We start from the raw sequence: 17,792 nt of genomic DNA, 5'->3' as shown, positions 1-17,792 counted from the left end.
GAGATCGGACATTGGAGACGCGAGTGTCCCCATAACCCAGACAATCAAGTGCAAGAAGAGGAGGAGGAGGAGGTCCAAGCCCCTCCGGAACCGAGAGTAACAGTAACTAAATTTAAGACGACAAAAGGGGGGGACTTCAGCCCCTAGGGCTCCGGTTCCCCAGCCACCGAAGATTACGACAGGAAACAAAGTTTACAAGCAGATGCCCTTCATAGTTGAAGGGGATGAGTATTATTATTTTGATCCAGTGACAGGACGGTGCCTGAGTGGGGAAAAGGACTGCACCCTCGGGGCAGTCCTGGAGGTAGATCAGAGGGGACCATTCGTAGAGGCCGATGTAGCAGGACACCCCACCACCTTTTTGGTTGACACTGGTGCTTCCCGGTCTACTGTGCGGTCTGCGGTTGTCCCTAATTTGCCCCTTTCAGGACAGACTATCCAAGTGGTAGGGGTTGCGAACAGAAGAATGACAAACCCTCTGACTGAACCAGTTCCAGTCAAGATCGGGGGTTTCAGGGATAACCACCAATTTGTGTTGTGTGATTCCAGTCCTGTGTGTCTGTTGGGGAGGGATCTCCAGTGTAAACTTAATTGTACCATTTACTGTACCCCACAGGGAGTAGAGTTACAGACGAATGATGATGATGCGGCTTTCAAGGTTGCAAATACACATGTGTGTATAGAGTTGTACCCTGCTTTAACTGTGGAGGAACTCCCTTGGGACCTGAGGGATGCAGTCTCACCGGAAGTGTGGGACTTTACAGGAGAGGAGATCGGGTTGATCAAAGGGGTAGAGCCAGTTAAAATTCAAGTAAGACCGAACGCTGAGTTCCCAAGAACGCCTCAATACAAGTTGACCCCAGAGACTATTGCAGGAATAAGACCTGTGATCGAATCCATGATTAGACAGGGAATTTTGAAGGAAGTCATGGGCAGTCCATGCAACTCCCCGATCATGGGTTTGCAGAAGCCTAGCGGGAAGTTCAGGATTGTGCAGGATTTGCGAAAGGTGAACAACATAGTTGTTCCATGCTGTCCAGTGGTACAGAATCCATCAGTGATACTGTTTCAGATACCGTTCCAAGCTGAATGGTTTTCTGTGATTGATTTGTGTCAGGCTTTCTTTTCGATCCCATTGCATGAGGAGCGCCAATTTCTTTTTGCGTTCAAAATAGAGAACCGCGTCTTAACATGGTGTCGTATCCCTCAAGGGTATACAGAGAGCCCTTCGATCTTTAATCAGCTGCTGAAGAGGAATCTTGAGAATCTGGTGCTGCCACAGAACTCTGTTCTGGTACAGTACATAGACGATCTCCTTGTTGCGTCAGACACAGAAGATGCTTGTAGGATTGACACCATTGCTTTGTTGAACCATTTGGCAGAGAATGGACATAAGGTATCCCCTAACAAGTTACAGTACTGTTTGTCTGAAGTACAGTATCTGGGTCACAGGATAGAGAAAGGAAAAAGGAAAGTGTCGCCTGACAGGATTGAGGCGTTCATGAAAATGATGGTGCCTACGACTCAGAGAGAGGTTAGGATGTTCCTGGGTATGGTTGGCTACTGTCGCCAGTGGATTGCCAATTTTTCCCTGAAGGCGAAGCCATTGCAGAAGCTGACGCACAAGGATGTAAGTGATCCGGTACCATGGGACAAGGATTGTATGATGGCTTTTCTTGAGTTGCGAGAGGACTTGTGTCGCGCTCCGGCTCTGGGAATGCCCGATTACACCAAATCATTTTCACTGTTCTTGCTGTGAAAGGGAGGGGTGTGCTTTGGCAGTTTTAGTACAAGATCATGGAGGAGTCCGTAGACCAGTTGCATACTTCTCGGCTACCTTGGATCCAGTAGCCGCAGCGTTGCCCGGATGTCTTAAATCCGTTGCCGCAACAGGTGTCAGCATTGAGAGGTGTGAGAGCATTGTGATGGGTAACCCACTGATAGTACATGTGCTCCACTCAGTGGAATTGTTAATGACCAGGACCAAGACACAACACCTGACCAATAACAGGTTCACACGCTACGAGCAGGTTATACTTGCTGCGGAGAATGTGAACCTTAGGAGGTGTTTGGTCTTGAATCCTGCTACCTTGATGCCCTTACCAAATGACTTAGATGATGATTGGGAAGACCATGATTGCATTGATGTGACTGAACTGTGCACCAAACCCAGACCGGATATTGTCGATGAGCCACTGGTAGACCCAGACGAAATTTACTTTGTGGATGGCTCATGTGTAAGGGACAATACTGGTCAGTTGAGAGCAGTGTTTGCTGTCTGTACTATCTCTGAGATAGTCGAAGCGGCCTGCCTGGAAGGAGTACACTCCGCGCAGGTGGCTGAGATAATTGCGTTGACGCGTGCCTGCCTGGCAGCCAACAAGATTCGGATCACCATATATACAGATAGCCAATACGGGTTCGGTGTGGTTCATGATTTCGGTCAATAGTGGTCCCAAAGGGGTTACATGACATCATCAAGTTCCCCTATCAGGAATGGAGAATTTATCAGGTTGTTGCTGGAGGCTCTGCAAGGTCCAGCCGAAATTGCCGTCGTGAAATACACTGCACATACCAAGAACACTGACTTTGTGTCCATGGGTAATCGTTATGCTGATGAGGTTGCACGTTATTGTGCCGAGCAGGGATACTCGTTTACTGAACAAACAATTGAGGGGGTGCAGGAAGGAACCGAGTTAAGCATGATGCTCGAGGTGGCAGATACCTGGGAAGAATTGAAGAGCATGCAGGAGCAGGTGTCCGACTATGAGAAGAGAGTGTGGGAAATGGCTGGTTGTGTCCGAGGAGAGTTGGACCTATGGGTTTCGGCTGATGGGAGAGCGGTGTTGCCGAATGAACTGGTGAGTACGATGGCACGACAGATACATGGTCCTGTACATCTGGGAAGAGATGCCATGATGCGTGTGTTCAGACAAACTTGGTCAATCCAAAATTCAGGACGGCTGCGGAAGCATTGTGTCAAAGGTGTGTTACATGTCAACAAATGAATGTTGGGAAAAGAACGCCAGTTACTATGGGTCACATTGGGAGGTCCGGCGGACCTTTCTACAGGATGCAACTGGATTTCATTGAGATGCCGAGGTGTAATCGCCTTAGGTATGTCCTGGTGATCGTGTGTGTGTTTTCCAGGTGGGTTGAGGCATACCCAACTCGTAGGTGTGATACACTTACAGTAGCAAAGTTGTTGCTGAGGGTGTTAGTGCCACGTTTCGGGGTTCCGACCTCTTTGGAATCGGACAGAGGAACACATTTTAATAGCGAAGTTGTGAAAATGCTCTGCTCTGCACTGAACATTGACCAAAGGCTGCATTGTAGTTACCGACCAGAGGCTTCCGGCATAGTGGAGCAAATAAATGGGACCCTCAAGGCCCGAATGGCGAAGGTGTGCTCATCCACGTCCCTGAAATGGCCAGATGCTTTGCCGTTGGTACTAATGAGCATGCGTAGTACAGCAGACAGAAGGACAGGACTCTCACCTCACGAAGTACTGATGGGGAGGGCTATGAGACTGCCATCTATTCCTACAACCGCCTTGCTAAATATCACAGATGATCTGATCCTTGATTACTGCAAGGGACTTTCTGATGTCATTCGTTCTGTGTCCCTTCAGGTGCGGGCTGCTGAAATTCTGGCTTCCAGAGACCTTTGTCACGACCTGTGCCCAGGTGACTGGGTCCTGGTGCGGAAGCACGTCAGAAAAAGCTGCCTGGATGTGCGCTGGAGAGGACCTTTCCAAGTTATACTGGTGGCGAACACTGCTGTGAAGTGTGGAGGGTTGCCAAACTGGGTCCACGCTTCTCACACCCGACGAGTGCCAGCACCCTTGGAAGAAACAGCTCCTCTCGTGGAGGGCAACACTGACGAAGAAGAAGATCCACAGGAGGGGACAAGTCAAGCTGTGGGGGAGTCCGAAGAAGCTGGTATCTCCTCCGATAGAGCTGAAGGAGATCACGACAACAGCGACACTGAGTCTGCCTCTGAAGGGGGAAGTGGCTGTGAAGGTGATCTGAGCGCAGAACAAGCTGAAAGTGGCGATGAACAGGGTGTGCAAACGAGAAGCAGAAGAGTGAAGAGTGCAGAGGCTCATTGGCCTGAAAGGCGGAGGCGCCTGAACGTGCGATTGGTCTCAGAAAGGGATCTTGCTCCTGTGTCTGAAGAGTCTGAACAGGACGAGGGAGAACAGGAGACAGAACAAAGAGGTCCGAGGAGGTCAAGGAGGGTGAGAGTACCTTGTCGAAGATACGCCACTCCCGAGTGGATCTACCCTTTGACAAATGCCAGGTGTACTGAGATCAGGGAGGGTGAGGTCGGTGGCAGTGACCAGTACAATCCCAAATGTTAAGTTGGAAGTGATACTGTTGGTACCTGGACTTGAGATTGAAGGCGTACTGACACTTACCATTCCCAATCCCCCTTACCTGAGCAAGATACGTGATCTAATCCTGGATAGACTGATTTTTCCTACATTTGGTCCAGAAATACCATCTTATGAAGCAGTAGTCCTTCGCATGGAACTGTTAGATTATGTGCTTTGTGCAGTTGGAGCAAATATCATCATAGATTATTAGAGACTTTGTAAATAGCTGTCAAGACCAACCTAGCGCCGAGTGGAGGAAGAAGACATTTAGAGACTTTCCACAGAGGACGGAGAAGGGCTAGGGTTGTCTATTGTTCCTGCAAAAGAAAAGGCTGCAAAAGAAAAGCGGAACGGGGATTTCTGCCTTCAGAGGTGTGGTTCGAGAGACTCAAATAACCAAGAAACGAGACTTTGAATAGTTGTTGAGAACGAACTGCCCTGTCCTGAGACCATGGAGGCTGGAAACCCGACTCGTAGAGCTAAGTGTATAATAGGTACCCTTTTAGGAGGAGTGATACTCCTTATAGTATTAGTAGTTGCAGTTTCCTATTTAGTACCACACGAGCAGGCAGTGAAGGTTGAGGGAACACCGACACCCATCACTCCTAGCAAGAAAGAGGTCAAAGTAGGAGTAGAAAAAGCTTTGCTAGCAGAAGAAAGTCGTAGGTTACACGAAGATCTGTCTAAGGGCAATTTTGGACAGAATGCGTATGCCAAGTTGTTGTTTGAATACATTGATGCAATGGATGTGAAAGACTGCTATGTGTGTATGCAATTGCCGGCTTCAGTAGATGAGGGTATTAGATACCATCACCTTCCATTGACATATGGAATTTCATGTAGTATACTGCTTAGCATACTTTATGGGCGTAACCATTTTGAGTATTTCTTTTCGAATTATGATGCTGTGTTGCCGGAAGTCCCTGCTTATAAACACTTGAATAAGTTTGACTATTATAAGTCAGAGGACAGACTTGGATATTTTTTCATTCCGACACAAGAATTAGACATCTCATATGCTCACCGACACAATTTGACGTGCTTGTTATCAAAAACAGAGAAGAGGTTCATAGAACAGGTTGAGGACAGGTACACGAAGCAAAAACAGTTGCGAGATTCAGGGCAAGGTAAAGTTGATTGGACTGAGGAAGAGAAGCAGCACAAGTCTAAAGGGAGTTATGCAGAAAGGGAAGTTATGCCTTCACAGACCACAGACGTATTATGAAAATGTGTATGTGGGTCATACTACATGTGAACCTACTTTCACACTGGAGTATTACACGAAAGATTTCTTGAAGAGTGTGGTGCAGGTGATTCCAACGGTGTACTTTGTCTGTGGAAGGAATGCGTATGTGAGATTGCCGGAAAAATGGTACGGGACGTGTTACCTAGCGATCATTTTTCCCAAAATGTACCATACTGAGGATTTTGCTCTCCTAGAGGGAGGACATCAGACGAGGGTAAAGCGAGGTGAAAGTGCGGGTGCGATAGTGGGAGATGTGTTTGGAGCAATGATACCCATGGTGGGAGTCATTCTGAATGACGTGAAGATACGGCGATTGGAAACAGTGGTGGATGAACTGTCAATGAATACAGCAAAGTCACTAGTGTTGGTTGAGGGTGAGATGTTGTCGATAAGGACAATGGTTTTACAAAACCGTCTTGCTTTAGACGTCCTTCTAGCCAAAGAGGGAGGAGTCTGTAAACGTTTGAAGGTCCAGGAATGTTGCACATATATTCCAGATAATTCTAAGGATCTGGAGAAATATATCAGTAACATTACTGCCATTCATTATGAGATTAAAGATTTGACACAAGAGAACGTGTGGGAGAAGGTTGGCAAGGGATTTGGAACCGTGGGAAACTGGTTTGCAAATCTGGGAAGAAGTTTCCTTGGGTTTGTACTGAAACCCCTCATCATAGCTGTGGCATGCGTGATTGGGTTGTGGGGTTTGGTGAGACTGTACAAGTGGTATAGGTCAACTAGATTGCAAAGATCGATGAGAGTGCAAGAGCAAAGAATGGAAAGGCTGCAGGATGGTCAATATCGCAGCCTGAGAGCATTGGAGATGCTTAAGCGAGGGCAAGTGGCCACGGGTTCTGTTTAACTCGGTTCCTACCTTAAGGGATGGTGTGATGGTGGTGAGGACACTGGTCATCAAAGGGGGGAACAGAGAGCGCTAAACTGAAGTGAAAAATTGTAGGGGTGCATCATATGTACAAGTAGTCAGCACCCGTATATGTAAAGGGTTTACTAATCATGTTCAAATGCGATGTAGGGTTGATAACTGAAGTATTTGATGTTAGAACTACCTGCAGAACAAATGATTAAGGGTTTTGAAACACTAATGATGTCGTTTTAATGGATTATCATTGCGTGTTTAGGCCTGCTTTATTAAAATTCATATTTGCATTTATATATATTCATGATAAGCTTGCTTAAAGTAGAAAATGCATTTACTTTGAGGTTGGAGGCCTAAAGAACGAAAAGATTGTTCATGTAAGATGTTGGGCCTATAAACGTGCAGAGGTCCAGTCCATGGAAATCGAGTAGGCCTGACTGGAAATGTTTTGCTTAGCATTAAATGGTAGAAATGTTTAGTAAAAGCGGCCCTTGGCTAAAACTAATCAACGTTAAAGAATGTGTGAGCCGATTCTCATGTATTTCCTTGCAGGTGCCGGACCAAGTAGACAGTAGAGTAGAAGGGCCCATTGTGTATGAGTGTTAGAATGTTAGACTCAGACATGGAGGAGTAGCCGAGGAATTTAAAGATACAACTTGAAGAGACGGAGAGTCTGGGACCCAAGGACGTTTGGACCAACACGGATGGAAGGGTGCCATAATGGAAAATTCTGGAAACCAACACCTTCGAGAGGGGCGTACCTGAAGGCGTGTCGCCCGTATTGTGGGGTTTTGGATTAGGGACAGCACCCCAAGGGAGGAGGTAGAGCAGATGGGCAGAGGAGTCAGAGGAGTCAGAGAGAGCGGTTGGATGGGCAAAGAGCTTAGTTAGGACTGAGGTTTCTCCAGACTGAAGAGAAAAGTGAGTGAACTTCTTTGGAAGTCACCACGGCTGACACCTTTTGATAGGATTGGCTATTGTTGAGTAGGGATGTCACTTAGCATAGTGTAGGGATAGATTAACTTGACTTTTTCTTTTCAATGCATACCAGAACTCAAGTTACAGCAATCTTTGTTAGTCTGATGATTCTGGAACTGATTCTCGTATTATTCATAAGCCGCCTAAGACTTTTCCGTAGGATCATGTTTGTATTAGTACCTGTTTATCTTATGAACCTCGTGTTGAGGTGTTTGTATCTTCAGTTGTTTTCATTTCTGTAATAAATCTTCAAACTTAGTTCTTAGTCAGTGGTTCTTTGGGGGAAGCTAATGGGAATTGTTGAAAGTATTGATTATTGGTAAATAGGTTGCCTAATTCACTCTATGACAGATAAAAAGGTTCAGTCGACCTGTGACGGGATTTTGGAAGTGGTAAGCAGGTTCTAGAATGAAAATCCCGCCTTCTCAGAGACACCCATTGTCCTAGGCCCTCAAGGAGTGAAGGGGAGACAACCTGGTAGGATAGCCTGTACGAGGGACTGCCAGGACCTCCATGGAAAAGGACCCACAGCATCACCTAGTTGCCACAGTATCACACCTCACCCTGAGAAGCCAAACAGAAAAAAAATGCAAAAGGCCATGAGAGACACAGCCAGGACTGGTGCTAAGAGCACCACACTCCCCCCAGTGGCAGAAGATCCCAACAGCAGTAGCAAAGAGCTCCATGAATCCCAAAGCTGCACCAGCGTCAAATAGACAAGCCCCACACTGACGTACATGAAGACCGTGCACATAGCGTGCAAACGCAGTCTGATGCCGCCACAAGTGAAGAAACTGATCTACACACCCCTGCTGCTGAACGGCCACCACCGCAAGAAAGAGGAGCAAGCCCACCAACTGCCAAAAGAGGGCACCCAAGAAGAGAACGGAGCACACAAGGTCGGAGTTGCGCAGAGGGCCGCACCAGCGAACATGCTGGCATGGGCAGGCACCCAGAAGATAGAGACATCTCCACACAGATGCACTGCTGAAGACAGAAAGGAGATCTTCTACATCTCCACCATGCCAGCGAAGCTCCGCAGTGGGCAGAAGACAGCAGTTTCATCCCTCACACTGCCTCAAGACTGTGTCGCCAATGGCTCAAGAAGGCAAGAGGAGAGTCGCACACCATGTGGTAAGCTGCCACCGCAACATGTACTCCAACGACACATCGCGCAGCAAGAAGGAGCACATCACACAAAGTGGCCAAGCATGCCTGCATGGAGGCATGAGCAGGCGCCACAATGGCGTTGGCTTAAGGCACAAGCATGACGCCCTCGAGAGAAGAGGGATGGTGCCCGTGAAAGATCCTCAAGAGGAAGAAGCAAGACCTACCGACAGGACAGACCTGCGACAGGTCCGCAGAAAAGGAAAGACCATCCCAAGCACTGGACACGACCAGCGAAATGTCCATGTGGCGCAAACATGAGACATGTACAGGCCACCACATCCGAGTGATGAACCTGGTCAGAAGAAGAAGAGTGCGGCATGAAGCCACTCTGCAAAGAAAGGAAGGAGAGTGCCACAGGGCAAACCACCACAGACACGCATGAAGGAAAGGAGAAGGGCGACAGGACAGAGGACTCATGCCAGCACTGGAGAAGGTGTTCATCAGCACAAGCCAGCCACTGGGGTGCAGAGACGTCACTGGAGACTGTTTCGCGGGAGGACCAACCGTAAGCCGCTAGCAAGTGCAATCTGCGTCCATGCTCCAAGCTTCGCAGTTCGACCATCCTCTCACCTGTCACCGGCTACTTGGCATCAATAGCACCAACCCTAGCAAGTGCACCTGCTGGAAGACAACTGCAAGTAGACACAAAGTCCCTCTAGTCCTCCTCACTCCACAAGGTCACCCAAGGCAAGAGATTGCCACCTGTTGCCCAACTGAAGGAAAATTATTGTGTTCGTCATCATCATCCAGGTGCATCATCACCAAGGACATCAAAGGAGCATTGCACAACCAGAGTGGATCCCAACACTCCAGACAACCTGAGTTTAACAAGGCTAGCCACCCGGGAATTTTCTGTGTGCCCCGACAACCTGGTGCCTGCCGAAGTAGAGCATACCTGACCATTGGAATATCCACCCTTGGGGTTACACAAGGCTTGGCCATGACCCTGTTGGGAGTTCTGCAGCGACCCCTCAGCGCAGCCTATGAAAGGCCCGCACAGCCCACGCGGTCACGTGGCAATCCAGGGGCAAGGGCCTCTAAGGAGTTCTTGTGAGAGGGGAATCCGAATAGGAGGGATGCGTTGGCAGCAGCTCCATGACAGGCACCGGGAAGCATGGAGGGCACAGATGAAGACTGGCCACCCAAAGACCATTGGAGGAAGGCGTAGAACCTGTGTCCTGATGATGAGAACACCTAGACTGAGACACCACCCTCTGCGGCAACATGAGCGACTTGGCTGTGTTCCTCAGCGATGCCTTCGCGCGGCCTACACAAAGCCCGCACAGTCCACACAGTCCCATGGCAGCCCGGCAGGAAGCCCCCCCCGGGAGACTCCAGTGAGAGAGGAGTCCAGGCAAGAGAGGAAAGTTTGAAGTTGCTCGGCTGTCAGGAGCTGGAAAGACCATCAAGCACGTCTCCTCCAAGGACAGGCCTCATACACCAAGATCATCCCCAACAGTTGTAGGTTTGTCATCCACCGGAACCTGAGCGCCTGCGAGATCTCCAGAGTGGACTCCACCACCGTTCCAGATGCACTGATATTTGAACTTTATAAATAGACTCCAAGACCACGAGACCAGGGCGGTCTGAACTATACAGCTGAGGTGGATTCAAGCTTCCCAACCGTGTTGTCCAGAACTCCAGCACTGCCCAGCAGACGGCCCGAAGAGACTCATTGGTGCTAAGTATTATTGTTTGTTTTCTTCCTAGGTTGGACTTTTGTTTGTTTCTTTTAATTAAAGTTTGGGAGGAATGTAGTGTCCGGCTGGATACGTTCTAGTGTTCCGCCTGCTTGTTACCCACACAATTCACCCACCCATCCCATGCGTCACCGGGCCAGTGACCCTGTTAATAAAAGGGGCCGGTTGCACGTGCCCTGGGCCAGTTCCACTATCCAACTACAATGTGTTTGTGTGGTTATTTGCTTATCATGTGGTCTTAGGGCCCCAAACACCACATTCCCCTCCTCTTTTTACATTCTGCCAAATCCTAAATCCGATCAAATGCTATAATTCTCTAGCGCCATGCATCCATTTCGTACACTCTCGGACATCCTGAATCTTGATTCTCTGACTCTTGTCCCTCCTGTCCCCCTCCCATCTTGTGTTCTCTGCTCCCAACTTCCTGCACTTCCAACCATATGCCTAATGTGGGCTAGAAATAATGTATTACTGCCTATAGAGACTCTTAGCAATAACTACGTTAAAGTGTCAAGCTGGAAAAGTAGAAAGTCATATTAAATAATATGTAGCAGATGGGATTACCTCAAAAAATCCTCCTTTGGCAGCAAAATGAACAGAATTATATCTTTCCTTGTCAAAAACATTAACATCGGCTCCTTTTTGAAGAAGAGATCGGACGACCTCGGCTGCTCCTTCTCTCGAAGCTTCCATGAGAGGAGTGCGACCCGTCGCCTGAAACAGAAACACATGACAATCCTGCTCAGTTTCCTCTTTTTGAATTACCATTCACTGCTTCAATGCTAAAAGTGTATAAATATCAACTGAAAATCAGATAAATGCAATGCATATACAGAAATACCTCATATAGGGGCACGTGCATTAAGCCTTTTTCTGTACGCAAACGGGCTAATTCGCAGAATTGGCCTGTTTCCGAATGGAAAAAGGTCTTTCCCAATGCATGCAGATTTTTTCATTCACAATTTAGGTATTCGCAATTTTTTGCGATTACCTAAATTGCGAATGTTTAGGGAATCGCAATTTGCGATGCCCTAATGCCGATGCATGTAGCCTTTCCTAAAGGAAACTGTGCATTTAGGAAACGCTTATTACCATCAACTTCAAGTTGATGGTAATATGTGCATGCTTTCAAAAATGCACTAAAATGCTTTTTTCAAAGTGCCATGAGGGTACAAATGCATGTGCTTCACATGTGCACACTTGCCTTTTTTGTGGGGTGCTTCAGGGGGGACCCTAGGCCCCAGGGTACCCTTGGGTTTGCATTCACTATTTGAGATTACCAATTTGATAATCACAATTAGCTAATGCAATGCCATTCATTCCTATGGGCCTGCAGGCCCATTGGAATGAATGGAGTCACATTAGCTAATAGCGATTCGTAATTTCCAAATCGCTATTAGCTAATGTTAAGGAATCTCACATTTTTTGGCGATGCCTACAGGTATTGGCATTTGAAATACCAAATAGCGATTCCTTAATAATCCCTATTTGGCAATCGCAAATTGTAACTTTGATGTATGATGTATAAACTAGTGCTTTCCAAACGTTTTTGGACCATGGCCCACTTTTTAGAACATCAAACTTTTCCAGCCCACTTAGCTTTAGTGAACGATTTTTTAATGCCACGAAAGCATCCTGTGGTAGCGCACTCTAATTTACAGACAGCACATTATCCATTCAAATAGCCACTAAATTTTCACAAACATACAGTTTTACTGACAGAAACTATATTGCACACAAATAATAATGTGTTGGAAATGAGTTTCAGTGAATATATATCATTTGTACATCACCAAGTAAAGTGTTCTGATTTGATTAAAGTCTTGGTTTTCATCAGACTTTAGAATTACAAAAAATGTGCTTCATTTTTGCTTTTCTCACCTTGCCCTTGTCCCTGCCTGTTCGTTTCTGTCTGATTTGCCAGTTTAATGTGGTTTTAGTCTTTCATTATCATTATCCTTTTATGCTTTGTGCTGCTTTGCAGGCAGGCGGGGCTGCTCTGCTCTCAGAGCAGGGTAGGAGAGGAGTGGTTTGCCCACTCCTAAGTGTGCAGGGATTGTTTGGTCCGCCCTCTCGGGACTCCCGAAGCAGTCATGCACACTTTCCCTGTTATCCCTGCAGGCTGCGTTACAGTCTGCGTGGAGAACATGCCCAGGCCCCCATTCCCTGGTTGATCGTCAAACAAGGACGCTCAAAACCAATCACAATACTGCATTGCAGCGTTGTGATTGGTCAGGGGAGCCTGGGTGCTTACCAATCACAATGCTGCATTGAAGCATTGTGATTGGTCAGTGGGGGCTGCTGTGCTTCCTCTTCCTCGAGTTCCACAAGGAGAGTAGGAGCAGAGACGCGGGATCCGGTGGCAAGAAAATAATATTTTTTTTAATTTGCTTTAATATTTGAAACTCCCGTGCGACCCCCGCGCACACCTCGCCAACCGCGAGCCATGCCAGCCGCCACCGGCTGGCACACATCAACAAAACCATCATCTGCGTGAGGCAGCTAAGCTACGGTGATTTAGGTGAGTCTGGGGAGGTTTGTGTGCAGGGGCCAGTTAATGCTCAGCCAGAGCCTTACCAGTGAAATAAAAAGCTAGCTCATTTAATTTACTACCATCTGCAAGTGCACAAAATTTCTCTCCGCCCATGTCCAGGGCTCTATCTTTGAAAAGGCAGGCCCTGTCTGTACTGCATAGTGGGAGAAGAGTGTTGGTTAGAGTGACATTCATTGATGTTGAGTTTCACTGTGGTGCTGGTGGCTGAAGAGTGTGCTCCAGACTTGGTGCAGCAGCATTTATGCACATCTTACTCGCACGGCAGCAAGCAAACAGAGCGGGAGGATAGGACCACAAGCAGCATGGAAAGCGCTTTGTGGCCTTAGTAAGGGGTAGGAAAGCACTATAGCAATTGTATAATACACTATAGATCTGGAGTGTCAAGTAGGGCCACAAAGTTCCAGATCCATATCACATTCTTTAGGATAAACGCAAAGTAAATGACTTTTAATTAGATCAATTTTATGTACATTTTTCTATGTTGATGTCTGGAAAGTCTGGAATGGATCCAAGTGATAAACTGAAAATTTTTGGAACAAATATAGGTTCCAGAATTGCCCAATCCCTGTTCCTGGAACCGCCACCTTCAGTCGAGAACGTGTAGTGGGCTGGTCAAACATGTTCAGATGACATAGTAGACGTAGCCGAGATGTAGTTTATTAAGTCCGTAGGAAGTAAATACAGCAAGCCCTACCAGGAGCAGCCTGCTAGCTGCTCAGCCTATCTTCCAACTCACAACAGGCACCCAAGCATTCTACTCATGTCAATCACGCCAACATTCTACACGGAACACTCACACTGGCTGAGCAGCTAGGAACAAGGTGAAAGGGAACATTACAGCATAACATGAGAATACTACATGAATGCTATATGGGCTAGTCATTTTCTGGTAGTGCCACAAGAAGCTGGAAATCCTTACCTCCCTCCCTGCACCTAGCAACCTGCATAGCCACCTTCAAAAAGGACCTCAAGCTCCTCCTATTTGACAGACACCTGGGTTAATCGCCCTTGACCATACCTACGTTCTCTATCCATGAGATGAACTACCTTCATTGTGTGTCCCCACCATCTTACTCAATGCTTGAACCATGTACGTCCTTGTCCAACGGCTGCTTTTGTCCTGGTTGCAGCTACCGATGCAATATGTCTGAATGTAATTATTGTAACTGTAACTTGCTGTACCCTTGTATCATGCTACTGTTTGGCGTGCCCTGGACAGTGGGCACTAGGACCCCGAGGTAGGAGTGTGGGAGGGGGCCGACACCAGACACCACTTCCGGTCAAGGGGGACGTTGATGGACACTCAAGGACGGACAGGGCAAAGGGCAGGACGCCAACCAAGGCTGCTGTAAAGAAGTAAATAAAGGTACCTGATATTGATCGTGGTCTCCTGTCATAATTGGGGGCTCGACGACACGACAACTGGTGACGAGGTGGAAAGAGCACACGTGTGTCTGGTGCCCGAAACATCCAAAAAGCGAGACCAGGAGCCCACCCTGGTTCGCGTGAGGAGGAGAAGCCATGGCGCGGGAGCCCACCCCGACCGCAACAGAAGCGAAGCAGGAAGCATTTGCAGCAACGCCGGTATGAAAATACTGAAATAGCCTAGTGAGCGCGAGAAGCTGGAAATAGCGCGAGAACTCTCGCGAGGGCGGCCATTTTGAAGTTAGGCGGATTGGCCAATCAACGCTGGAGGAGATCGGGCGGCCATTTTAAGATCAGGTAACGCTCGGATTAGCCCTGAAATCCCTCGAGATTTCGGCGGCCATCTCAAAGTAAGGCAAAACGAACCAATAGGGGAGCTGGAAAGACCGGCGGCCATTTTAAGGACAGGCGGGATCGAAAAAGCAATGAATGTGCCGATAAGAGCACAGAACAAAGGAAAACAAGCATAAGGAAATGCAAATAAAAGCAGGGAAGAGCAAAAGAGCAGAAACAAAAGAGAAAATAACAAATAAAGTACAAAAATAGAAGCAAGCAAGCAAAAGAAGGAAAGGAAAGCATAAAAGCACAAGTGCCAATAAGAGAATAAATAAATAAATAAGCACAAGCAACTGCAAAGAAAAGCAGAAGGAAGCAAATGTGCAGAAAGAAAGAGAAAACAAGTTAATGTGAAAGAAAGCAATCAATTGAGAGAAGAAGGGAAACTAGCAAGAAATATCTGAAGAAGAATCAAAGAAGAGCTGCAAGTAAAAGATGTCTGAACCAAAGAGCGAAAAGCAGAGCGCCCAATACCGAAGACCTCTCCCATTCAATCTATCAGAACCACAAGTAGGGATCAGTTGGGAGCGATGGATTAAAAAATTCGAGCGGTACATGTGCACCACGGATGTCACAGAGGCAAAACAATTGGATCTGTTTCTAAATCTGGTCGGTGATGAAGTAGACGACCTACTAGTAACACTACCAGAAGACGAGACGTCGACGTACAAAGGGCTGATAAAATGCCTATCAAGCAAATTCGATCCACAGAGAAATGTTGACTTTGAGAGATATACGTTCACAATAGCATTTCAATACACGGATGAATCACTGGATGATTTTGTGACCCGATTGCGCAAACTAGTGACCCACTGCGAATTCGACAAGTTCGACAACGAACAAGTGATTCGCCTGCGCATCATTGAAGGATGTCGTGACACGGACTTTCGTGCGAGAATCCTGAAGGACCCAACCTCATTGGAGAAAATGTTGTCATTGGCAAGGGCCGAGGCAAGAGCAACGGTGCAAGCGAAGCAAATGGAGCGGGGAAAGGAACGGCGAATAGAGCAGGCACACCGTATGGCGGAGAACAAACGCACAAACAATTGGAAGAAAGGACACAATGAACAGGTGACAAAGAAGCAACCCGAATCGACCTGCTACAGATGCGGACTTGAATTCCCACACAAAGGCGCATGCCCGGCATTGGGCCAGACCTTCAGGAAATGCAATAGGAGCAACCACTTTGCCAGCGCGTGCCTGGGACTGCAGTTCAGAAGTGAAAGAGGAAGACCGGGAAGACCAAGGATGACAACGAGCAGGCATGTCAGACATGTGGAAACAACACACAGAAGCTCATCGGCCGAGTCAGGAGAAGACGAGGTAGAAGAAAAGGTAGAACACCTGTACCTCATGTCCGACGCTGTTGCCATGCCCGCAGAAGAAGACACGAGTGGAGAAAGCATCCACCTGGTAAACAAAATGAAGTAAAGAAAACAGAGACCGTGACCATAGACGTGGGACCACACAAAACGCGGTCCGTGCTAGACAGCGGGGCAACATGTAACATCATGTGTGTATCGGAACATGAGAAGATGGAAGTAAAACCAGTATTGATGCCATCAAAAGTTGACGTATTCACGTGGGATCAAGAAAACTAGTGATGAACATGGGATAATTCACAGAGAATTTGACATACAAAGGACAAACAATAAAAGAAGAGATACATGTACTGAAGGGTGACATTCCGGCACCGTGCCTATTGAGCAATGTCATAGCGCAGGTAATGGGCCTCCTCGAAATGGCATACCACATGTCGGAGAAGAAAAGCATCCCGCGAGAATATCCCAGACTCCTCCAGGGACTAGGGAAGCTAAAAGGACGACAAATAACACTGCACATCAACAAAGCAGTAAAACCAGTAGCTCAACATCACCGGCGAGTACCAATACACCTACAACCCCAAGTGGAGGAAGAAATTGAAGCGTTGTTAAGTCAGGACATCATAGAGCCAGCCGAGGGACCGACACCATGGGTGTTGCCAATAGTGGCAGTGCCAAAAAAGAACACATCCAAAATTTGCATCTGTGTTGACATGAGAATACCGAACACAGCAATTGAACGTGAAAGGCACCCCGTACCTCACCTCGATGACATGATCAGCTGCCTGACAGGCACACGACGTTTCTCCAAACTAGACCTGTGCAAAGGATATCATCAGCTAGAACTTGACCCTCTGTCCAGATACATCACAACATTTTCCACACACTTGGGTCTTTTCCGATATAAGCGTTTGAGTTTTGGAATATCATCGGCTGCTGAAATATTCCAAGAAACAATACAGCAAATAATAAGGCCGGTAAAAACAGTCTGAACTAAAGCGACGAGATTCTGGTGTTCGGCAAGTCAGATGATGAACATGACAAAGCACTGCGAGACGTATGCTCCCAGCTAGAATAAGCAGGGCTGACGCTAAACGAGGACAAGTGTGAATTGGGGCGAGACAAATTGGTGTTCTTTGGACATATTTTCTCCAAAAAAGGGATGCGACCAGATCGCAGCAAAGTGGACACGCTAGAAAAAGCAAAACATCCAAGCGATGTTGCAGAAGTGAGGTCATTCCTCGGCCTTGCTAGCTACTGCGCAAGATACATAAAGGACTTTGCCACAGTGAGCACGCCACTGACGGAACTAATCAAACAAGGCCAGACCTTCAAACGGACAGAAGAATGCAGCAAAGCATTTCAAGCGATCAGTCAAGCAGTGACAGCAGAGTAGACCACCGTGCGTACTTTGATCTGCTGCTTTGCACAGAATTGACAGTGGACGCCAGCCCAGTGGGATTGGGAGCGATACTAGCACAACACAGACCAGGCAAAGAGTCACCAAGGTGCGTAGTAGCATACGGAAGCAAGAGCCTGTCCGGCATCGAGAGAGCATACTCTCAGCCGGAGAAAGAGAGTCTGGCAGTAGTATGGGCATGTGATCACTACCACATGTTCATATATGGGAAACCATTCACAATAATAACAGATCACCAGGCACTGGTAACGATCTATGGCAACCCCAATGCAAAAATACCGCCACGAATAGAGAGGTGGGGAATCAGACTCATGGACTACAATTTCAAGATCATACACAAACCAGGAAACGTGCACAACCCGGCGGACTACATGTCAATACACCCT

At 47.4% G+C, this 17,792-nt stretch overlaps 1 protein-coding gene across 1 annotated transcript in view; it reads right to left on the bottom strand.

Moving 5' to 3' along the window:
* ANKEF1 (ankyrin repeat and EF-hand domain containing 1) overlaps nucleotides 1-17,792 on the bottom strand; it is a 301,953-nt gene that overhangs the window by 217,400 nt on the left and 66,761 nt on the right. The window contains exon 4 of the mRNA XM_078647084.1: nucleotides 10,914-11,063. Coding sequence (XP_078503210.1) covers nucleotides 10,914-11,063 — 150 coding nt within the window. The remainder of the gene's footprint in view (nucleotides 1-10,913; nucleotides 11,064-17,792) is intronic.

This window comes from Lissotriton helveticus, chromosome 6, assembly GCF_964261635.1.
Source record: "Lissotriton helveticus chromosome 6, aLisHel1.1, whole genome shotgun sequence".
In the NCBI taxonomy this organism is placed as follows: domain Eukaryota; kingdom Metazoa; phylum Chordata; class Amphibia; order Caudata; family Salamandridae; genus Lissotriton; species Lissotriton helveticus.
The sequence above is the reverse complement of the archived record's forward strand: the minus strand, read 5'-3'. Positions and strand labels throughout refer to the sequence as shown.